The sequence below is a fragment of the Benincasa hispida genome, chromosome 4 (genome assembly GCF_009727055.1).
Source record: "Benincasa hispida cultivar B227 chromosome 4, ASM972705v1, whole genome shotgun sequence".
NCBI lineage: Eukaryota > Viridiplantae > Streptophyta > Magnoliopsida > Cucurbitales > Cucurbitaceae > Benincasa > Benincasa hispida.
In genome coordinates this window covers 11057627-11082970 of record NC_052352.1, presented here as the reverse complement: position 1 = coordinate 11082970, position 25344 = coordinate 11057627, and the positions used below count along the sequence as shown (strand labels likewise).

The 25344-nt window shown below is 35.2% G+C and overlaps 1 protein-coding gene and 1 long non-coding RNA gene across 3 annotated transcripts in view; both read right to left on the bottom strand.

Moving 5' to 3' along the window:
* The window catches only part of LOC120076476 (calcium-transporting ATPase 3, endoplasmic reticulum-type), a 45497-nt gene extending 34056 nt beyond the window's left edge, over positions 1 to 11441 (bottom strand). Inside the window, exons 1-6 of one of the 2 annotated variants that reach the window (XM_039030315.1) lie at positions 11292 to 11441; positions 10928 to 10978; positions 10740 to 10773; positions 9783 to 9800; positions 8990 to 9126; positions 7936 to 8010 (exon numbers count right to left, since the gene is read on the bottom strand). In XM_039030315.1, the coding sequence (XP_038886243.1) occupies positions 7936 to 8010; positions 8990 to 9126; positions 9783 to 9800; positions 10740 to 10773; positions 10928 to 10978; positions 11292 to 11324 (348 nt within the window). In that variant the 5' untranslated portion in view covers positions 11325 to 11441. Of the gene's footprint in view, positions 1 to 3249; positions 3381 to 7935; positions 8011 to 8989; positions 9127 to 9782; positions 9801 to 10739; positions 10774 to 10927; positions 10979 to 11291 lie in introns of those variants that run through there. The other variant, XM_039030316.1, reaches the window with a different exon arrangement.
* Positions 11442 to 14019: 2578 nt separating this feature from the next.
* Positions 14020 to 18315, bottom strand: LOC120076472. Its single transcript, XR_005481554.1, has 3 exons — positions 17838 to 18315; positions 17646 to 17717; positions 14020 to 14095 (listed from the first exon to the last, which is right to left on the bottom strand). It is a non-coding gene; the product is annotated as an uncharacterized LOC120076472 (long non-coding RNA).
* Between the last annotated feature and the right edge of the window lie 7029 nt (positions 18316 to 25344).

Below are 25344 nucleotides of genomic sequence, written 5' to 3'. Positions count from 1 at the left end.
AGGGAGAATTCATCTTTTGAGTTGTCAGTGACTAGAATTTTGCTCTCATCCCACATTGAGAGTATGCCTCCCGATTTTCCTTTAGCTTCCACCAACACCCATCCTACCTCTTTTGAGCTCCAAAGGCTTTTGATAAATGAACCCTCAATTCTGTCTTTTTTTGTTTCTTGGATAAGGACAATATCCGGATTGACTTTTTCTAGAAATCTTTTTAGAAGCAGTCTTTTTGATGAATCCCCTAAACCTCTTGTGTTCCAAGTCACTATCTTCATTGAGGCTCTCTGTGAATTCTTCAACACTTTTCCTTATGATCAAGCTAAAATGAAATCACACTCTTTTATGATGGAGTGTAGATTCTGTGGTGCATCTGACAAATTTAGAGGGGGGTGTTTCGGCTGGGAAATTGACTATCTGCAGAGAAGTTATCATTTCGGGTACAATGTAGAGGAGGTTGGATAGGACACTCCCTTTCAGGTCTCAAAGTTTGAGGATTGGCTTGTAGGTTAGCACAACTTACTTCAAGAATATCCGGGTTAGAGATGGCTGACCAGGGGTTTTGAAAGGATGTTTGTTTTCTGATGAAGTGTCTGGGAAAAGGTCTTAGCTCAAATGAATTCAATTTTGCAGAAATGTGATGCTTGAGTGGCTTAATCCTTTTCACTTTTTGGATCCGTCTATGGGAGGAAGGAATGGAGATCAAGGCCTTCGGCTTCTCTGTGATTAAGTCTTGAGTAACAAACTTCTCAATTTTGGTTGAAGATGAACTGACATTCTGATTTGGAAGGGTTGGACCGGGTTTTCCCAAGTCAAGTTTGGCGCTTTTGTGAGAAGAATTTGAAGGATCCCGATCCTCTGTTTTACTTTCAATCAGTGGATCTATCTTGGCACCTTTTTGAGAGGAAGTTAAAGGGTCACGCCCCTCTGTAATTTTTTCTTTAAATAACTCTTTGTCTTCTGTAGACGACGCTGAAGGTGACTGCTTGGGAAGGTCAAAAGGCAGAGGCGTGAGGCATGAATGGGGGGCGGCTCAGATTTCGAGCGGCCTCTTAACTTCTTGGCCTTGGATTCAATCTCTCTCATCTTACTTTCTTTATTATCCACAAAGACTCCTGGACTTCTAGATGACTTAATAATGTAATTAGAGGGAAGTAGGAAGTTGAATTTTGAATTTAACGGGTCACAATAAAAGCCTTCATCACGTTTAGCTTCATTAATCTGGATTAAATCAATTGGATTTGTAAAATCCGATTCAAATAAGTCACCACTGACCTTATTAGGAGGGCTGGTTGATATGATATCTCCAAAATTCAAGTAAATTGATCCTCTTTTTTCATTAGATACTTCAATTGTTGCTGGGATAAATCCACAAAGATTCTCCTTTACTTTAATTTTGGCCTCTGAAACATTGATCAAATTAAGTGTCTCCATAGTTATGCTTTCTAATCCCCCAAAGTATTTCCTGGCCTCGAAGGTCTGTTTGCACCAATAATCCAGGGGTAAGTTCTTGATTGAGATCCAACCCCCATAACCCTTGACATAAGCTGGTCTACCATGGGAGGAGTTGTTCCATCTTTCAAATTTCAGATGGAATGAGCCAAATTTCTGCCACTTGCCTGAGAATTTATCTAGTTCATCCAATGAGCTTCGGTCCATTGTTACCAGGGCATTTTCTGCAAATAGAGGATTGATAATAACATTAGATTGAAAGTGGTCTTTGAGTACCTTACAAATATCAAGCCAATTATCGAATTCAACAAGGCGTGAGACAATCCAAAGATTAGAGAAATCAGGTTGGAGCACATTAGCTTGCTTGATCACCCATTGATGCAGCCTATTCTGTTTTCTGATCACCGAAACAGGGGACCTCTGTTTTCTTTGGGAAGTCTGTGACTGAAGAGGGGAGCTTAGTGCTGGCATGTCTACAATTGAAGGGGGGGTTGATGAGGAGTTCTTGAGGCAGCCACTGACCATATCATTGAATTCTTGCCAGCCTGAGATTCCATCCCCAAAAGGGATGTGAATGTTTTTCCTTCCACCCGATGATGGCCAGACTGCACATTCTATGAACCAGCCCCTGCTATCCCAGAATTTGGAGAGGCGCATGACACACTGATCAACCCTTTCTTTAAGGAGAAAAAATTCGAAAGATGAGCCATACAGTAATCTCTTCAGGTTACCCTCTAGCCATTGCGCCATTAGTGGAGAAAGGAGAACTTTTTGTCCTTTTTTCAGGTCTTCTATGAAAAATCCATTGCTCACTTTCCACATACAGAAGAAATGGACACCTATTTTGCAACTCTTCATTTCCATGGATTCTGGGGATGACTAAAGGACTAAGAAACCAATGTGGTTTGGTATGGCAAAGCCAAGGCTGGAGAGCAGGGCTGAAACAGGGGAGGAAAAGAGGTTAGGGGAGAGGAGGGGGTCGGAGGGAGAACGGAAGGGAAGGGGAGGAAGAGGCGGTCAGAGAGGGAAGGCTGAGGAAGGCATGGTGGGCTCCGGTGGGGTGGTCGGAAGGGGGAAAGCGGGAGGAGGGAGAGGAAGAGGAGAGAGCATTTTGAAAAATCCCATTAATTAAAAATTTCATCTCCCCAAAGGGAAATGTTGTTACACACCTAATTAACTAATTCTAAACCTAGGCCCCTTTAAATAGACCCAAAGTAGAAGGGATTTATCACACCTAAACTAAAATAAAAATTAAACAATAGAACAATTATAAAAGATGACATAGTTTGACTAAGATAGCCCTCCATCATGCCTCCTACAGAAACACAATAGCTAGAAGTTGATCTTCTGTCTTCTTTTGATCCTACCCAATCAGCATCTGAGAAACACTCCATCTTCATATGACCATGGTCTTTATATATGATTCCATGTCCAGGTGCAGCCTTCAAATAACATAGAATCTATTGCATTGCAGCCCAATGATCAACTGTAGATAAAGTTTTGACTCACAATGCTTACCGCGTCTAGTCGTGTTACTATAAGATAATTCAACTTTCCAACCAATCTTCTATATCTCTCAGGATCTTCAAATGGTTCTCCGTCTTTTGTAAATTGACGATCAGGCATCATTGGAGTACTACATGGCTTGGCACCCAATTTTAAACAAATAGGCATCATTTGAAATTGACCTTGGAGAAATGTTTTAAGAGAAATGTATCACTCCCAGTAATGACAATATCATCAACATATACGAGTAAAATAATACCATCCTTAGATCGTTGATAGAAGACAGAATGATCTAACCTGTTTTTCTTCATTCCAAATTGCTCAAGTGCCTGACTAAATTTTCCAAACCATGCTCGTGAACTTTGTTTCAACCCATACAACGATTTGCAAAAGCAACACACTTTTTCCTTCTCCCCTGAGCAACAAATCCAAGTGGTTGCTCCATATACACTTCCTCCTGAAGATTACTATAGAGAAAGGCACTTTTAATGTCAAGCTGATGCAAAAGTGAACCGTGAGATGCTGCCATGGAAATAAATAATCTAACAAAATTTAGTTTTGCAACAAGAGAAAAAGTATTAAAATAATCAAGTCCATATGTTTGAGCATAGCCTTTGGCAACCACGCGCGCTTTTAACCAAGCAACTGATCCATCAAGGTTGACCTTAGTTGTAAACACCCATTTGCATCCAATTGCCTTCTTTCCTGTAGGAAGAGATACTAAATCCCATGTACCATTATCATGTATGGCATTTATCTCTATCATGGCATTGGCCCAACTAGGATGGGACAAAGCTTCATGAATAGTTTCGGGGATCGAGATAGAATCAAGAGATAAGTGGTCATAAGAGACAAAAGAAGAAATGGGGAAAGTACGAGAATGTTCACCTTTACGAAGAGCAATAGAAAGGTCATCACTCAGTCCTGGATCTGATGACGAAAAATCTCCTGAAATAGGACAATCATCCAGAGGTTGTTGTCGTCGAGATTAGACTTGTTTAATAATAGGTGGACAAGGAGGGATAGATGTCGAAGGAGATGGATTCAGATTGGGTGTGGGAGACTGAATGGTATATATAAAGAGATCATCGTCCTCCTCCTGACTCGTACTAGACAAATATGGAGTGTGAGGTTTGTCCTCAAAGAAGGTAACGTCACAAGATACGAGATATCTGTTCAAATTAGGATAATAACATTTGTATCCTTTTTTAACACAAGAATAGCCTAAGAAAATGCACTTCAAGGATTTAGGATCTAATTTGGTCAAATTAGGCAAAAACAAGTATAACCAAAGATTTTTTACTCAATAGGAAACAAAGCTTTTGTGGGAAATAGAACATCATATGGAATCTGACCTTTAAGAACTGATGAAGGCATGCGATTAATCAAAAAACAAGTCGTTGAAATTGCATCAACCCAAAACTGCTTTGGAACATCCATTTGAAAGAATAATGTTGAATAATTCCATGCTTATTTAGATACGATGTTAAGTGTTTCTGAAAAATATTCACCAACATTGTCAATTCTCAACACTTTAAGGGGAATACCAAACTGGGTTCAAATCTTAGCATGAAAATTACAAAAGTGAGAAAGTAACTTAAAACGATTCTTCACAAAGTATATCCAAGTCAGGCGAGAGTAATCATCAACGAAGGTAACGAAATACCGAAAACTAGTTTTTGATACAACTAGACAAGGACCCCAAATATCAGAATGAACTAATTTGAAAGGAGAAGTGGCTCGATTATCAATTCTAGGGCATGAGCTAATACAATGAAGTTTGGCAAACTGGCATGAATCACAATCTAACGAGGCCAAATTATAAAACTGAGACAAAGCTTTTCTAAGACTGAAAGAGAGGGGTGACCAAGACGACAATGGGCATCATACAAAGAAACAATGGCAAAACAAGCAACAGTTGTTGATGTCAATATCGGGTAATCAAAAATATAAAATCCTCCAGATTCATGTCATTTCCCAATAATCTTCTTCGTCACAAGATCCTGGAACAAGCATAGAAGATTTTGATAATAGAGATCAAGTTAAACGAAAACTTAGGTAAATGTAGGACGGATGCCAGAGAAAGGGATGGAGTGAGAGTTACAGTGCTAAATCCAAGAATGGAAGATTTTGATCCATTTGCTAAGGTAACACTGAGGAGGGATGTAAAAGACAAAGGGGTGGAAAATAAGTTGGGATTATCTGTCGTATGAGCAGAGCACCAGAGTCTATGACCCATTGCGTAAAGGATGAAAGAAGACAATGACTCATGTTACCTGAATTAGTAATGGTTGTAATAGGGACATGTGCAAATGATGAAGAAGATGCTCTTTAAACATGCCATGGATGGATTGAAACCACAATTGAACCACGGTAGACATCACTACATGGTCTTGTTCAGCCATCTGTGAATAACAAATGTGGAGTTGCAAAACTTAATCTAAACCCACGAAATCAGACTCAATAGACTGCACAACTTCTAAAAAATCCGCTGAAAAGCTGAACTAAACAAGGCTTCCAATAAAAATTTGGTTCTTTCCAAATCGACGTCTACCACCAGCTGAATATGACCAAAGCAACAACAAAAACAGGTCCAGAGTAGCTCGTAAATGGGTTTACAAAAACAGGTCCGGAGTAGCTCATAAACAGGTCCAAACTTGTTCCAAAGCCAAAGAATGTCGAGTTAATTACTCGTAAATGGGTTTACAAGTTAAAGAAAAAGCCTGATGGTACTATTGACAGGTATAAAGCTCGTCTTGTGGCTCGTGGTTTTTCACAGCAAATGCTTTAGACTATGAAGAGACATCTAAGCTTGTTGCTAAAATGGTAACCATCCAGACAATTAATCATTAGTTGCTTGCAAAGATTTGGAAATTTGTGGTAGTTAGATGTGAGGAATGTGTTGAGTATTTCCTTTGAAATTCTCCATTGTATTTATTGTATTATATTTGTTGTATTTTATTTTTTTTCCTTATTTGTAATGAGATGTTCCTCTATTTAAGAAACTCTTTCATCCTAAGAGAAATAAGAGAGAAATCAATATTTTTCGGCATGGTATCAGAGAAGCAAGTATTTTGAAACCCAAAAAAACTCCAAAACCCTAATTTTCTAAAAACCTAAAAAAAAAAACCTAGCCTTGTCGCTACCGCCGCCGTCAAAGAAGGATTACAAATGTTTTGATCCTTTGACTAACAAGTACTTTGAGAGTATGGGTGTGTCTTTTTTAGAAATCAACCATTTGTAGCCCAAATTCTCTTCAGGGGGAGACATCAAACCTTGAAGATAATTTTTGGAACACTTCACCTCTCTCAAACATCATTGGCTCTGAAATTATGAGTTCTAGTCCTTCGATGCCAAGTGTGAGAAGTTTTTCAATGGGAGAAACACTACAAACTGACTTAACAAGTCGAAATCCTGAACTTCAGGTTTATACTAGAAGAAACTTGACTCGAAGAGATCGAGATCAGACAATTGACGTATCACAAAACCAATTTAATGCTCCGATGAATGATTTTGAAGATCCAGGTACTAGACACTCTACTCCTATTCCTCCTTGTTCTTCATCTCCTCATAATCCTTTACCTGATGTCTCTGATCTTGATACTCCAATTGCCCATAAGAAAGGTACTTGTAAATGTACCAAATATCCCATTGCAAACTATCTTTCTTATCATAGATTGATTGTCATAAAGCCTTCACATCCAAAATAACCAACCTATTTGTTCCAAGGAATATACAGAAGGCCTTAAATGATTAGAATTGGAATTTAGCAGTGATGGAAGAGATTAATGCGCTGAAACAACATTGCATATGGGACATAGTTGAACTATTAAAAGATAAGAAAACAGTAGATGCAAATGTGTGTTCATTGTAAAATGTAAAGCTGGTGGTAGTATTGAAAGGCACAAGGTCGGATTGGTTGCCAAGGGGTTCACTTAGACCTATGGAATTGTTTATGAAGAAACATTTGCTCTAGTTGCTAAAAGTAATTCTATCAGAATCCTATTGTCTGTTGCAATCAATTTTGATTGGCTTCTTTATCAACTTGATGTAAAGAATGTCTTTCTCAATGGGGATCTTGTAGAAGAGGTATTTATGGACTTGCCACTTGGTTTTGAGATGGATCTCAGTTTTTAAATATCTTCCAGTTTAAACTATCCAATTTCCATTTTTTGTGATAATGAAAGTGCAATCAAGCTTGCAGGAAATCCAGTGTTTCATGCTCGTACAAAGCACATTGAAACACATTTTCATTTTGTTCGAGAGAAAATCTTGACGCAAGACATCCGATTGGAGAAGATACATTCCAAGGAGCAAGTTGTTGATATATTTACCAACACTCTTGGTAAAGTCAAGTTTGAAGAATTCAATAGCGCACTTGGTGTTGTTAATTGTTTGTTTGCATTAAGGGGGAGTGTCAAAAATTAGTGCAAACTTATTTTGTAAGTTAATAATTAAATTAGTTTTTCCTTTAATTGAAGTTAAAAGTTTTTATTTAGGGTAGTGCCTCCTAAATTGGAGGAGATCGGTATAATGATGTAGTAGATTGATCAAGGGAGATTTTCTAGACTAGTGGTAGAAATTTAAGGATAATGCATTAGTAGGTAGTTTCTTATTTTTCCTATAAATACTTGCATTGTTTCCACTTCAATGAATGTAGAACTTAGTTGAAACACATGATCCTCCGTGCAATATTTTCTCTTTTGTTTCCACATTCCGTGCTCTTCGATTTGTTGTTTTTCGTTACAATATGAACTAAACAATCCGATATAAAATTATGATCAAGTTATCCTTGTCATGTAGCTGAAAATAGAAAACTACTCTAATAAATATAAAATTTTGATCAAGATAACCTTATTGTGAAACTGAAAATAGAAATATATCTTATGAATGGAACTTCAGATAAGTCAATATGACAATATCCCAAACCATGGCACGAGATTACACAAACACGTGGTTTCATTCAAACGTTATAGAACTAACCACAAGAGCCTTTTCAGCATTCGTTTCTGTAATCACCCCTACTGCTGCGTTTGCAGCCAATATCATTAGAATTACCTGTTCAAGAAGAAAAAGAAATATAAGCAATAAATAAATGCCCCATCCTATAAGTGATACATAAATCAGTATTTTTTTTTTTTTTCTCAATCAGGGCAAAACTGATAAGAAAAAAGAAGTTACAAAGTAATTCACACGCCTAAAAGCCTGAGTAATACAGACCACTCAATAATTCACACTGATGATTTTTCTTTTTCTTTTGTTCTTTTTTTGGAGCACATGTTCTGTCGCCTGCTAATGGAGCCAGTCATTTAGGAATGGCCCCTCAAAGTGTTAAATTTTATTCATTTATTTTACTCATTCTTTATCAATGCTAACCAAGAATGATCCCTGTTATCTTCTTTGGGGGTTGCAGAAGTGTCTAATCTTCCTTCCCTTGTTTATTTACGTTCCCACTTTTTTTATAAGAACTTTCATCGAAAAAAATGAAAAAATACAGAGGTATACAAAAAATCAAGCCCACCAAAAGGAAGCACAATTAAGAAAGGGGATCTAGCAATAATCCTATAGAGATTACAAAAGGTCTTCAAAATCAAAGCTTAGAGAAAAATACGAAATCTAATAAAGGATCAAATGTCACTACTCACTAGGATCCTTTCCAACTCTCTGAACACTCAAATATTCCACTCACCCCAAATATCCCACATAATAGCACACCCTCGGCAAGTCATAAAAAAGGACCATTCTCATGAAATGATGGATGGATGAGGAACTCCCGGATCATCTCACAAGTATCCGGGTGCTAAGCTAACGGAAAACCAAACGTCTGAAAGAACTCCCTGCTTTCGTCTGTTTTAGTTTCTTATCCACACAGCCATAATGAATGAGAAAAGACAGACGAAAGCTGGAGAGTGCAAATAAAGAACTAAACAATGTGCATAAGAAATAAGGAAAAATACAGCTAAAAAATGAAAGCATTAAACCAAATATTAATATGACAGACAAGAATAAATAAGAGATGCTAGAAATTATAGCTTACAGAAGGCTCCATAAATGCCGTTACACCTGTCTCTCCATTTATCAAAGCTAAAAGGAAAGAAACAACTGCCGCGACAATTAATATCTTCACTAGTAAATCATCGAACTGCTTCAAAACCAATTTCCAAAATGGGGCCCCTGAAAACATGAGAAACAAGTTTTTGCATACAAGCATGAAAATGTTCCTGTCATGCTAAGCTCACATTAGAAGAGGGGAAAACACACCGACTTACTAAGGATCTAAAATTTCTTCATTATTTTCTTCCGTTATAAATTAATTATTACAGGAGATCACAAATTTGGAAGGCAACGGTGGTAGGAGAGAAATTAACATGAAAATACATTCAAATTTCCTAAAACAGCCGTTATATCCTGTTGGTTGCTAGATTCAGAAATTAGAGTTGGGCAAGATGGCAATCATATTAAGATAGTAAAATTGATAAAAGTGGTGGTAACAGACATTACTGGGGTGTCTAAAAAAAATTAAGCATGCCTTACAGCGTTGAATCTAAGTTTTTATAGAGTTTTGGGCTAAAATTTTTTCCCTTTTTTATGAGAAACTGTCTTTCATTGGACTAGAAACGTTTAAATCACTGAATATTTAGGACTTGGTAGACTTGAGAACTTTTGATCGATTGTAGAGAACTGTTACAAAACATAATAATAAGAATGAATAAATAAGATTTCTTATATTTCCTCAAAATAGTGATAAATAAACATGATTTCACACGAAAGGTGAAAGCAATGCAAGGCAAAAGTGTGTAGATAAAGGAGCCAATAAGTCCATTACTTACTTTTCTCCTCGGGTACCACTGGAATCGATGATGGATCATGCAATTCAAGAGGAAAAAAAAACATTAAAGAAAGCAGTTAATGAATTATTATATGTTACTTACACTTAATAGATAAAGATATGGATAGATAAGTGACTAATTGAAAGCAAATCAAACAACAGAACAGGAATAGGTTATCAAGGGGATGCTACCTCACATGCATATGCACGCACTTTTTATTTAAGAAATTAATTATATGCCATTAAAAGTATGATTCCGTAGTTTTCCATGTGTTCTACTTCCAAACTTATAACACGTATGGTTAAAAAAAAAAAATCCCTTCATCTGGATTCCAACCACTTTATACTTAAAACTGTGAGAACCATGGTTATGCACGTAATGTAATACTGTTTTAGAAAATAGATGTTTCAATGAAAACCTAGTTGGATCAAAACCATCAAAATCATCAAAACCCTGTATAATGGTTACTGGACAGTCAAACATCGTTATAGATCATACTAATTCTGTATGCCACAGTAGAAAACTTTTTTCTCAACTTATTCTTACAACTTATTCTTAAGATTAAAATTGAACTGAATTGAGAAATCCCCCATTCATCAATAGAATGCACTACATAGAATGATGGAAACCCGCTTTGTGGCACTGGCTATCCTGAAAAGTAAATACAGCTAGGGGAGTATTTAGGACTCAAACTAACAAAAGTTGGTGGCAGAACACTTATTTTAGTTTTCTTTACCTCATTTCACCAAAAGAACTGTCCATCTAAATAAAACTGTACTCGATACAGCAAACATTTTGCCTTCACTTTTCACCAAGTTAACTACCAACCGTATGAAATAACATGCATATTTGATAACAATCAACCCAAATTTATAAGTTAATTGGTGAGGAAATAATCAAAGGATCAAATATGGAAGTATAAACACTCTAGTCTAAATTCAAGAGTCAGAAACTTACAGTTTTTTCCATAAAGTTTAGCATGATGTAAAACCTGAAATACCAAAAAAAAAAAAAAAAAAAAAAAAAAAAAAAAAAAAAAAAAATTGCACAAAATGAAACCACCACAGAGTTTGCAGCAGCTTAAAATTTTTAAATTGGATGAACATCAATCAATATTCTAGCCTGACCCACAAAATTCCTAGTACCTGATCATCTGTGAGACCTTGTGATGGGTCAACCCCAAAGAAATCCAAGACCTGTTGAAATTCACAAATACGAATATAAAATATCAAACACAAAAATGCACTAACAGTTCAAGCAGCTAAAGGAGAAACTGCACTAACACAAAAATGTCCACTGGAGATAGCAATAAATTCGAATCAATGAGCGAATTTATACACACAGCTCAATAAAATATCAAATGGTTCTTATTCCACACTCCGAATTAAACTGTCTAACTTTCTTCCAGAGCTCCTAAGCAGTGATGTAAAGTTGAATCGTAGAATTTGATGGAAACTCGCATGCAAGGAAGCGGAAGAGAAACAAGGTAAGTGAAAGAGCAATGCAAACCTCAGTGATAGATCTGGCGTAGGCGTCCTCCATTTCTGAATGGGTGGTTTCACTGAAAGCGAGAGTGGAGTTGCATCCACATACAGCTTCCAAATTCTGAGTTCGTTCGTACGGGTGAGTTGAGATCCGACGAAGAAAAAGAAAATAATCAAATAAACTGTTGGTATCGTAAATGCAAAGTAACGAATGCCTTCAATACGCGCCTTCCATATTTCCCGCTGGCCCAAACCAATTCATAACTGTTCCTAAAATTAGCCCAATGCAAAAACTTTTGTGGGCCACGCCCAATATTGCAAAAATTTCTCACATTTTCTTTTGCTCCTATGTCCTTTATTAATTGGATATTTTTGTCTTAGAACTTTTCTAATTATATTATTTTCATCAAATTATATCATATTATTGACAAAACAAGCACAGTAACTGTGTTTAAATCTCACTCTCGTAATTGTCTTGAAAGCATTTTTTAAAGATAAAAAAATTCTATCACATTATTTTAACTTAGTTTTAATATGTTTTCCAAAAAAAAATTGTTTTTATATTAAATTTTCATTTTCATCAAGCTGACCATGAACTTAAACAAATATTGTAATTTTTATCTTCAATTTGATTTTCACTAATTTTAACGCAAAAATGTAAAAATATTTATAAACTTATTAATATCAGTATAATAAAATTTTACATAATAATAACTTTGACCAATGCACTATCGAATACTTTTTGTCAAAATCTAAAAAAAAATAAAAAAAATATAAAAAAAAAATTGATTAGCGCTAATACTGTTTTTCTCTTAAAAAAAAAAAAAAAAAGATTGAATTAAGAATTATAATTTAATATCGTACGTATATTTCATAATTTATTGAACGCACATACTTAGACTAAAAACTAATTGAAAGATCAAAATAGCTATACTTTTAAAGTTTAAGATTAAGAGTGCAAATAGTTATCTAAATTTGAGTGTAATTGGAGAAAAATGAAATTTCTGTGGGAAAATCAATACAACTTGATAAATTCATGGGTCAGAATTGTTTTTTTCTCTCTTTCGAATGATGACATAAAATTTTATTGACAATGGGAGATGAAGGCTCCGCTTGGGCTACAATTTGGATCAAATCCCTTTCGACAAACTATGATAACGACCGTCAATTCAAACCTATAGATGACTTTATGGTGATTGAGTAACGATGGAAAATAGCATAATTTAACTTTTGATTTGAACTATTAACAAATTTACTTTTCATTTAAAATATAGCAAGCTAAAATAAAAAATAATAATAAATAATTTAAAAGTTCAAACTATCCCTACCATATAGATACAATACTTGATAAGATAAAAAATTAGATACACTCTAATTATACCCACCCCAAAAGCACCAACATGCTTTTAAAACTCATCTTCCCAGAAACCTAACCTACCCTCAACTTTTCCTTTTGTCATTTTCTCTTTTCAGAAACTTTCCCTCTTCCTCATCCTAACTTTTCCCCTTCACAATCTTTTCATCTTCAAGCTTCTGCTCTTGGAGGTTCATAGGGGCTTCGACCGTTCTTCATGCAATCATTCTCTTCGAGTTGCTCTTGCTCTAGTCGTCGATGGGAAGTGCTTCAGCTTTTCCATCTTCAAACTTCTGCTCTTGGAAGTCCTTAGGTTCTCCGACTGTCCTTCATTCAATCATTCTCTTGGAGTTGCTCCTACTCCGACCGTAGATAGGAGGTGTTCTGACCGTATATGGTATTCGAACTGAACAAATTAATGGATTAGGGTTTCAACAACAACTCTCTGTTCTTGAAATCTTCCATGCTAAAACAAAAAGTCCGATATACATACTCTTCACTGCATGCAAGATTTTTTATATTCAAAATACCCAATATTTGTTTTGATTTTAGAAAAAAAGATTCTGTCCGATTTTTAAGGGATCATCAACCGAAACTGTGAATTTTTTAAAAAAACAATATCTTGTTTTTGTTATTAAAATGATGGTAAAAGAGAAAGCAAAACTAATGAAATTTTAAAATTAATATTAAAAAAAAAATTGATTTACCTACTGATAGGATGCAATTGTTCAACCATCAACTTGTGCAACCAGTAGATTTCATTCATCGATTGAGGTGCAAGCCTCGATAGCCCACAAGAATAACACATGTAAAGTATAATGGAGCACTGTATTAAACTTGTAGACTTTGTACCCTACTAACATATAATTTTCATTTGTTGAAAATAAAAGGTCAAAAGAAGTCGGATATGATTGACCCAAACTTGAAATCAACACAAATCATCTTACGACATGTAAGCTTTTATAATTAAAGTGTAATTGTATGTAAATGATGTTCTATAAATAAATAACAATATTATACTGACTAAACTAATTATTTATTGTTGATAGTTGGGGACAGCTATAGAAGAATTAGAGAAGGGAAGAGAGGAAATGGATCGACGTATAGCTACAAAATCAACCAAAGATGCTACAAATATACCATGTAACGACCCGACCCCCTAGAACTCAAGACATGTATGCATGGAACTTAAAATGACACCCGTTTATGGTGAAATAAATGCTAAATAAATAAGGTAAGTTCAAAAGTCCTTCATTAAATTCAAATATTAAAAACAAACAATAGGGTACCCATAAATCATAAATAATAATAAATAAGTCTGAAAACAATTCTTAGTAGTAAGCTTCAAACATCAAAACTGAAAGTTAAAAAAAAATGAAAAAAAATCTAAATCTCAAAAGCGGAAGCATAAAACTGGTCCCAGTGGCTCGATCACGGATTTCGCTTATCATTCGTCGGCGCGTCCTTACTCTTACCTGAAACATAAACATGAGAAGGGGTGAGTATAAAATACTCAGTAAGTAACCCCACTACTGAGATCAGGCTAGGCATTTATGTCCTCTAGATGCCTATGTAACACCCCGAATTTTCACTTTTTATATAATTTCAGTAAATTTTGTTATTGGAGGGCATTTTTGGAATTTTAGATTTGAAGTATAAGTGTGGGAATTTAAGTATTGACGTGAGAATTATTCAATTTTGAAATTCAATTTGAAAATTAATGACAAAAATTAATTTTCTTTTAAAAAGGAAAAGAAATAAATAGTATAAAGTGGTTAAGGAAATGATTTAAATGTAATTATATTATTTCCTTTTTTAGTTATCATCATCATCATCATCATCATCATCATCCTGTCTCTTATACACATCTAGATGTGTATAAGAGACAGCCTCTGACCACCGCGCACCGCGCCGTCTTCCAGCCGTCAGATCTGTGGTGCAGCAGCAGACTCGACGCCTAGCCACCCAGCCACGTAAGTTTCTTCTGGCCATTGCTCGTCGCACTGCAGCCGGAGACCACGCGCTGCCAGACCTCTCTTTTTCGTTCGCCACCGTTTTGTCCATTTTGAGTGTTGAGACTGAGTGGGTAAGTGTTTTTTCAAACTTTGGAGATTCATTGTTAACTAAGATTTTGGCATGGTTTGATTAACCCATAATGTTGGGATTCTAGAATCAAGATTTGGGAGGATTTTGAGGTGGCCCACCAAATTTGAAGTTTAAGACCAATTTGGACGAAAAAATTGTTAAGGTGTCGCTTCAAGGCTTTGCTTGGCAATGAGAGGATAAGCTTGCTTGAACTAATTTGGATTTACTTTGTAGTAAGTAATCTTACTACTGGAATTGCTTTTGTGTCAGGCGATACACTGTAGATTTAACATTGAGGATCCTACAGCAATTTTTCTTTGAATAATTTTGATTGTGTTGAGGTTGGATGGACTGCTTATAATGGATATATGAGCATGTGGTAACATAACGGAATATGATTATGTATGAGCTTGATTTGGAATTTTATGAGTTATGTTAAATGATGATTAAGCATGACCCTTAAATGATGAGTTAAGTAGCACTCCTATTGAATTGCCTTAAAGCTAAATAAGCATTAGACATTTGTTGATCTATATAGTTATGCGATTTATTATGATAATGTGTAGATTGTATGATATATTACGAAATCCCGAATACTGTATTGTTTACATGAATTAGTGCATGAAAGTGATGTGCTATAGTTGATCCATCTAAAACTAGATTTAATACATATGTTGAGGTTAATTAACATAGGGTTGGCGATGAGGAGATTTTAGAGAATTCATGATTAGATGAATGTTATATGTAATATGAAGTTAGATGCAATCTCCTTTCCTTTTCAGACTATATTATGACTGCATGAAAGTAATGCACGTCCAAGGGCGCTAGTTCATGAAAGAGATGTACTAGGGTTGGTGTGTATGAAAGTGATACATACCTAGAGAGTACTGGGGTGTACGAAAGAGGTACATACTCAGTGGGTTATGTGTATACGAAAGAGGTATATACATAACTAGATGTACGAAAGAGGTACATACTCAGTGGGTTATGTGTATACGAAAAAAGGTGTATACATAACTAGATGTACAAAAGAGGTACATACTTAATAGGTTAGGTGTATACGAAAGAGGTGTATACTTAATCAGGTGTATGAAAGAGGTACACCTTTAGTGGGTTATGTGTATACGAAAGAGATATATACGTAACCATGTGTACGAAAGAGGTACACATTAAGTGGATTTATGTGTATACGAAAGAGGTGTATGCATAACCATGCGTATGTAAGAGATTGTGTTTTCTTCGGGATTCACCAGAGGTTGTGGGTCCTACGAGACTTACTAGAGGTAGTGGGCCCTCGGGACTTACTAGATGTAGTGAGCATACTTAACTACAGTAGGATAGAAATAGGTCTTTCATGTATATATGTGTCTCATGATGACTAGAGTAGTTTATATGTTTCACTAAAGGTAGGCATCTAGAGGACACAAATGCCTAGTCTGACCCCAGTAGTGGGGTTACTTACTGGGTATTTTATACTCACCCCTTTCTTTTCATGTTTATGTTTCAGGTAAGAGTAGGGACGCGCCGGCGAATGACAAACGAAATTCGTGATCGAGCCACTGGGACCAATTTTATGCTTCCGCTCATGAGATTTAAACTTCTTTTCATGTTTTTCTTAGCTTTCAGTGTTGATGATTAAAACTTACTATTTAGAATCGCTTCTAGATTTATTTATTATCATTTATGATTTATGGGTACTCTACCGTTGTTTTTAATATTTGAAATTAAATGCATAAGTCTTTTAAATTTACCTTATTTAATTAGCATTTATTTCACCACAATAGGGTGTCATTTTAAGTTCCCCTCATGCATGTGTTTAGTAACGGCCTAACTTAAGTCCTAAGGAGTCGAGTCGTTACAACCTACCTTTGGTGGAACATATAAACTGCTCTAGTCCTCATGGGACACATACATACATGAAAAACTAATTTTTATCTACTTCTAGTAAATCCCGTATGATCCACAACCTCCAGTGAATCCCGAAGGAAACACAATCTCTTACTATATATGGTTATGCATACACCTCTTTCGTATACACATAATCCACTTAATGTGTACCTCTTTCGTACACATAGTTACGTATACACCTCTTTCGTATACACATAACCCACTGAATGTGTACATCTTTCGTACACCTGGTTAAGTATACACCTAACTCACTGAGTATGTACCTCTTTCGTACACGTGGTTATGTATACACCTCTTTCATATACATATAACCCACAGAGTATGTACCTCTTTCGTACACATGGTTATGTATACACCTCTTTCGTATACACATAACCCATTGAGCGTGCACCTCTTATGTACACCCCCAGTACCCTCTAGGTATGTATCACTTTCATATACACCAGCCCTAGTACATCTCTTTCATGTACTAGCGTCCTTGGACGTGCATAACTTTCATGCAGTCACATAGTCTGGAAAGGAAAAGAGATTGCATCTAACTTCATATTACATATAACATTCACATAATCATGAGTCCTCTAAAATCTTCTGATCAAGGTCATGTTAATTAATCTCAACATACGTAATTAATCTAGTATTAATGGATCCACTCTAGTACATCACTTTCATGCACTAACTCATGTAAACAATCAAATATTTGAAATTTCATAATACATCATATAGCTTACACATTCATAATAAATCACATAAATATGCACATCAACAAAATGCTCCAACTTTCACCTAATTTTAAGACATTTTCATAGTAGTGTCGCTTAACTCATAATTTAGGGTCATGCCCAATCGTACTTTTAATATGCCTCATAAAATTTTAAATTATGCTCATACATTAAAATGCTTCAGACATATTATCACATGCTCATATATATTTTCTAAACAGTCCATTAAATCTCAAAACAATCAAAATTATCCTTGTAACTAGTCTTACAATCCTCCCGGCATAAAGTCGGTTCCAGTAGTAGGATTACTTACCTCAAATTTGGTCACAAATAATAGTCCATGAAAATAGTCTCCTTAAAGCTTTTGAATAAATTTGAATTCACCCTATAACATAAATTACTAAATTTAGTTTAGCAGCCATGGTCTAAAATGAAGAGTCCAAAATTTAAATTAATCCTTTGGGGTCTAAATTCAATTTAGTCCAAACGTTCCCAATTTGCTTACCGAGGAAAATTTACCACAATTTAACAACCTTTGTCAAAATTGGTCTTGCATTTGATAAGTCACCTCAAAACTTCCAAGCCCTGAATCTAAAGCTCACCCAAAAGGTTTCGACTCAAACAGCGGCTGAATGGCAATAGGTGATGTCAGACGGCCGAATTGACACGTGGCAACGACTGACGGCGTCTGGAAGGTGTCGACGACGTCTCAAACACGCAGGTGGACAGAGCGACGAAGATGGCTAGAGCGCACGGTGACTTTGGGCGGTCTGACGTCATACAGATCTGACGCGCACGGCTGGATAGGCGAGCGGCGGACGAACAGTGTGGCGTGAGCAATGGCTTCTGCGGGGGTGACACTCTACCGACGAGTGACCAACAGTGAGGACGAGCGGCGGCTAGCGATGCGGGGGAAGCTGATGGCGAGGGTTTGCGGAGAGGGGAAGGAGGCGCGTGCGAGGTTGAAGGGAAAGACTCTTCGATTTTCATGCCAGAGGGGAAAAATGAGAGATAAATAATCAATTAAATAAATAAATAAAATTTTATTTTACTTTATTTTAAACTATTTTATTTTATACTAAATTATTTTTATCTTATTACTTTCTTCAATATATATATATATATATATATATATTCTTAAAACTCTTTCCTTTTTCTCTTCAAATTCCAAAAATCAAAACAATTTTCTCTGAATTTAAATTTCATTCTCGATATTAACTTAAAATTAAATTAATGCAACATAGATCCAAATGTTTCCTTTAAACAAAACTGAATTTCAAAAATTAACAAAATTGTCCCCATATTTTACGAAAATACAAAATTTGAATTATAAAAAACTTGGAATGCTACACACCAATTACTTGTATATGGATTCAGTGGAGGGCAAAGTGCCACAAAATCTAAAGAATATGTTGACGAGAATGGCCCATTCTTTGACCTTCACTTGAGTCCGGCGTAAAAGAATATGATCACTGATGAATATACTATTTTGGATTAAAGTTTCCTAAAATTGGAACTTCTGAATTCATGTTTTTTTGTTTAGACCAACCTCTTAGTTTATGTTTTAAATAACTTTTTAATTACAATTAATGCATTTTATGGTCCTTTTATTTTGTTTCCTTTTAATTATCCTGCCAATGAAGCGAATTGAAGTCTGTAATTCTATTTACATATCTAATCATTCATAAATATTGATAAAAAGTTTATTTGAATTAGATAAATAACAGTTAGTCAAAACTGATAATTAAATTAAACAATCTAATTTGACAAATAACTATATATCATTATAGTTTTAGAATGATGACCAATATTTTATAACATTGCACATCGTTTAAAATTATGTACAAATACAATCGACAAATGCATATCATGAGTGAATGAATGAGCAAAAACATGAACCATTGAGGAAAAAAAACACTATTCATAGATTCCTTGAGTGAAAATATAAAACAAGAAAAGTGTTACTATTTAAGTCTTTCCTAAGATAGAAATACAAAGATCATGACAGAAGTGAAAAATCTTAAAGTAGTGATAATTACAGTGTCATACACATTTAAAAAAGAAAATAAATATTGCAAAAGAGATGTGAAAACGTTAAATAGTAATAATTACAGTGTAACTAAATATTGCAAAAGTACGAGGAACAACATATCAAATATAGTAATAATAGATGGAAAAATTAACATGTATTAAAAAAATAACAAATTTTATAAGTACATGAAACAAATAAAACCATTCATAAATGTTCACAACGAAAAATATGAGGTAAAAGTGCAAAACTAACTAAAAACCCAAACTCAATTAGGTATTGGATTTTTACATGACTTATCACCACAAGAGTAACGTGAATTTAATGCATTGGCATAGGCATATTTATCTCGACGAAAATTTAATGCATTGGCCAAAATAGAGTAACGTGCATATTTTTTTAAAAATTTATGCCGACGAAAATTAAAACTTTTCCCGACAAAAATATGTGTAGGGAAAAGTCATTANCCCCACTCTTCCTTTCCCTTTTCTCCCCCCTCACCGATTCCCTTATCCCCCTCACCGATTCCCTTATCCCCCACCCCACCATTCTTTCCCTTTTCCTTCCCCACCCTACTGATTCACCCCTACTTTTCCTTTCCCTGTTATATTCCCTTTCCCCCTCCATTTTTTTACACAAACGACCACCGCTCCAACACCGAACGCCAATGTACGCTACCTCGACATGTCATCACACACTAACTCCGCATACTACTATCACACATACTGGTTGGTTCTTCTCCTCTTTGCTTTTTTCTAATAAATGTTATTCGTAGGTTGTGTTTGTGTTATTATTCTGATAAGGGGTTTTGTTTCAGATTGGAATTAGGATATTCATTTGTTTATGAATGAAATTGTTCTTCTATCTTTGGTTTGTATATGAATGGATATAATGAATGATGAATTATTTGTGTATTTTGGTTTTAGTTTTGTACATGAGATTAATTTGTTAATATTGAAGTTTAATCTTTCCTTTTTGTAGATATAATATGCTTTAAGTTTTAAAATGGAATTGCTAAGGATGTTTAAAGAAAATTAACTAAATTTCACACTTTTTACTTGCTAGTGCTAAATTATCGATTGACCCGAAAAACTTAAGTTGATAGATAAAAGTAAATTTGATATCATATCATCAAAAAAAACTCAAGTAAAGGGTCGTTTTGTTTGATTGATTAAAAAGATTGTGAGGAAAAATGAAAACTTTGAAAAAAAAATAGAAAAGGGAAAACATTTGACCCTTTAGCTTCATTTATTTAGCTTTTATCAGTAAAGGTTCACAATCATAAATATTTGACCCTTTTTCCTTACTAATGTTATCGTCACATGCTTGATGCAGACCAATCCTTCTATAAAGTAAGAAGGAACACTAGAAATATGGCGATTTCTCTCTTGTTTTCATCATAAAGGCCAAAACTTCGAGATAGTGGAATATCTCCTTCATATAGCCAAAACTTAGACATGTTTTATTCATTTGGTTCAACCAACAATGATTGGATTAAGCTTAGAGATGGATTCTCAAGAGAGTACATTGACGGAGTTGTACAATTCATGGAAGTGGCAAAGTGTCATGTAAATGGAGAGGGAAAACGAGATGTCCGTGTAAAAATTTTCAAAATTAAATGTATCAGACATTAGATGGAGTAGAATGACATTTATTTGTTAATGGAATATATCCTTCATATAGTCGATGAATTTATCATGGAGAATAGGTAAATTTAGCTCAATTTCAAAGAGTTAGGACTCCTTTAGCTTCTTCAGCGGATGATGGATTAAGGGAAGTATTGGGGTTGATACCCTAAATCTCATAAGGTCCTATAGTTTGTAAACCTTGTATGAACAAACTTGTCTGTGATTAATAATACTTGATATTTTATTCACTTTGTTTATGAAATATGTGATATTTTAGTTGCATTAACCAAAAGCCAATAAACTAACATCCAAGATTATCGTTGTAACTTAAACATGTATGTGGAGACATACAAGTGGATCATGTTTAAGTGATAACCTAAACGGTCTGTAGTATATGGATAAGGCTAGATACCTTATCCTAGTGACACTACGAGTATGACCCACGTTGTAGATGTTACAATTGTTTCTGATTATTCATGTATTAGACATGCGAGCGGGGATATTCTATACAAAGGAGTTTGTATAAGATCAGACCACGACATGCTTAGTCTCATTATATAACGCTGTTCATAATAGAGACTTTCATTTCACTAGGATGACCATAGGTAACATGACTTTAATCCTGAGTGAGTTGTGAACTCTTGCCTATGAGAGTGGTCCTTTGATTTGTATGGGTGAGAGTGGCAAGATCGTTGATTCAACAAGCCTGCCATTTTGGGGATTCGTCTGATTGGGGAGTTGGGAATTCAGCTACACAAGATGGAACTCACTATTTACCTGAAGCAAGGGTAAGTAGATAAATTGCTCCCTTAAGGGCTGATTCCGGGTCTTGAATAATGTGGCACCAAACCCTTTTCTGGCCTAAGAGGGATTTAGCCATAGGAAAATTATGATCTATTGTTCATTAGAGGAATCAGTGGTACTCAAGGAGTTAGATGTAACTACAAGGGCAAAACGGTAATTTGGCCCAGCTCTACGTACGAACAATTTGTGAAGGGTCATCGTACTGTTGATTGGTTATATCCAATGGACATATAAATATATCTGTAGTGCGAAGAGTGCAGTTGTCGGTCTTTAGTGGAGTCACGATAATTAAAGGACGGTGGATAATGTAATTAAAGAGTTTAATTAATTATCCACGTACCGTTAGAACTAGGTCCATAAGGTCCCCTTGGTAGCTCAAAAGGATTTAGTTGAGAATCAGTTTTTGGGTTAATTTGAATTGTTCAAATTAATAAGAGGAATATAATTAAATTTCATTCAATTATATATGATATAATTAACATAATGTATTTGATACATTATAATTTAATTGGAGGAGTAAATATTTGAATGTGATTCAAATATATTTTCTATGAATAAGATTCATAGTTGTTAAATTTAATATAAATATGATTTATATTAAATGCCATAAAATAGAGAAAAAGAACTATAGTTTATATTGTATATGAAGCAATATTAAAACTATAGGTTATAAAAATAATATGATAAGTTGATTATCATATTTATTTACATTATTTATTATTTTGAATAATAATCCTATTTTCTCTCCAACTACTTTAGTGGGTGGTTAGTTGGTTTTTTATGGCAAAATGGAATAAAAGATTTTATGATTTTTTTCTTCCTAATAAGACTACACAACATACAGAAACACTAAATGATTAAAGTAGACACTATACAATAGTGCCTCTTCCTCGATCGTCTTCCTCTTCAGAACTCTCAAACTCCCTCCTAACCAAAATAGTCAGAACCCACAACTCCTCGGTTCTCACCTCGAGTATACCGAGGAATTTGTTAGGAATGGTGTCATAAATCTCCTAGTAGTCTCGTAGTTTGTAAACTTTGTAAACATACTATTGTTAATAAAATAAGTGTTATTTTATAAGCATTGACTCAATCCAATAAACTAAGGCCCGAGGTTATTTTATGTAAATTTAAACAAGTATGTAAAGACATACAGGTTGATCTTGTTTAAATAATAACCTAAATGGACTGTAGTATATGGATAAACGAGGGATACCTTATCCTAGTGGCACTACGGATATATTCCACTTGTAGATGTTACAAGTGTTGTAAATGTTAGGATACCAATTCTCCTGGAGTCTCGTTGTTTGTAATAATACATATTGTTTTATGAATAAAATAACTATTATTTCATTATGACATTTACTCATATCCAATAAACAAAGCTCCATGGTTATCTTATGTAAACTTAAGCATGTATATGTGATATATAAGTAGTTCATGCCTTAAGTGATAACCTAAACAGGTCTGTAGTATAAGATTTGAGGTGGGATACCTGATCCTGGTGACACTACAGATACGACTCGCTTTGTAAAGGTTTGCAAGTGTTGTAAACTACTATAGATGGTAGATCCTAACGGTTCATGTGGAGACATGCGAGCGGGGGTGCCCTATACCAAGAGTTTGTATAAAACCAGACCACGATATGACAAGACTATGTATATAACATCGTGATACTAGAGACTTACATCTCACCTAAACGACCATAGGTGACACGACCCCATCTTGAGTGTTTTGGGAACTTCTGCCTTTGAGGGCGGTCCTTTGATTAGTATGAGTGAGAGTGGCCAGATTGCCAACTCAACATGGCTACCCTTTTGAGAATTTGTCTAATTTGGGAGTTGGGAACTCGATACACAAGATGGAATTCACTCATTCCTTGAAGCAGGGATAAGTAGAGAGATTGGTCCCTTAAGGACTGATTTTGGGGCTTACATAATGGCCACAACTTCTATTTGGAAAAGAGGACTCGGTCATAGTAGGACTATGACTTATGTTCATTAGAGGAATCAGTGGTACTTAAGAAGTTAGATGTAACTATAGGGGCATAACGGTTATTGGCCGAGCTATACTTACGAGCAATTTGTGAAGAGTTAACGCACTATTGATTGGTTAAGATTGACACATAATATATCTTGGTAAGGAGAGTTCAGCTGTCGGTCTTTAGTGGAGTGCCTAGCAGTTAACGGATGGTGGATCCCGTGATTAAAGAGTTTAGTCAGTTATTCACATACTGTTGGAGCTTCGAGCTACAAGTCCATAAGGTCTCCTTGGTAACTCAATGGATTCAATTGAGGATCAATCTGTCCCGTGCATTAAGGTGGCATGTCTTACTCCGGGCCAGCAGTAGGAAGTATGGTTCCGAAAGTGACTTCGGTTCGCCAGTTCAGGCTCAACATTCTTGGTGTTGATTTGAAATGTTCAAATTGACAAGAGGTATTTTGACTATATGTGATATAATCAGTATGGTGTATGAGATACATCTAGAGGAGGATTAATGTAAATGAGATTTATATTAAGTACCATGGAATAAAAAAAGAGCTATGGTTTATATATTTCATGAGATGAAATATTAAAACTATAGGTTATAAATATATTTTGGTAAGTTAATTATCATTTATATTTATAATAATATTAATTATTGGATAATTATCTTTTTTTCTCTAATAGCCATTTGAATGTGAGATTATTGGTGGTTTCATGGTAACTGTGAAATAAAGGGAAAAATGTTTGCCTATTTTTAATAAGAAAAGAAAAGACAGATTTTGAAATTTCCAATCTCGAAAATATTCTCACGGGAAATTATTGAGTAAATTAGATTTTCTAAGCGACATATTGGAGTTAGCTAAATGACCGTGGAGTATTTTTAGGCAATAGACACTCAGCTAAGTGATAAGCTAACGATCGCATAGATTTTGCTAGATGATCGCTTAGCTTTTCCTAAACGATTGGGCATCGACCTATACAATAGGTTCTTCCATCTCCGACTTACTCAATCGTTTACACGATTGTGTTTCCTCCTACTTTCTGCCTCAAACCAAGTCCACACAAAGCCTACCCTGGACTCACACCGAGAATACCAAGGTAGCCTTCTTGGTGGTGTCATACTCATCTCAACACTGTCGATGTTCTATGGAGGCCGTTCGTGTTGTTCGGGGTGTTCGTGACCTTGGCGATCGCAGAGTTCGTGCAGCGTAGCAGTCGTGTTGCACAAGCGTTCGTGTGTTGTTGTGTTGCTGTATTGTTGTGTTCGAGCGTTTTTTATCAAAGAGCTTTATGATGAGTCGACTAAAGTGTGTTACTCTTGTCCTTGATCATTTGTATATCATGCTATAATTTCTATATTTAATGCATAATCATATGTTTCTATTTGAGATTGTAATTGTAAAATTCATATACGATTGTAATTCAGAGTGATCTTTCCGCTGCTCATGGAAATCCTCGTGTTAGATTTCCTTCAGTAAAGTGCTACAAATGATCTAATCCTAATTATTCATATGGAGACATGCGATCGGGGGTATCCTATACAAAGAATTTTTATAAGACCGAAC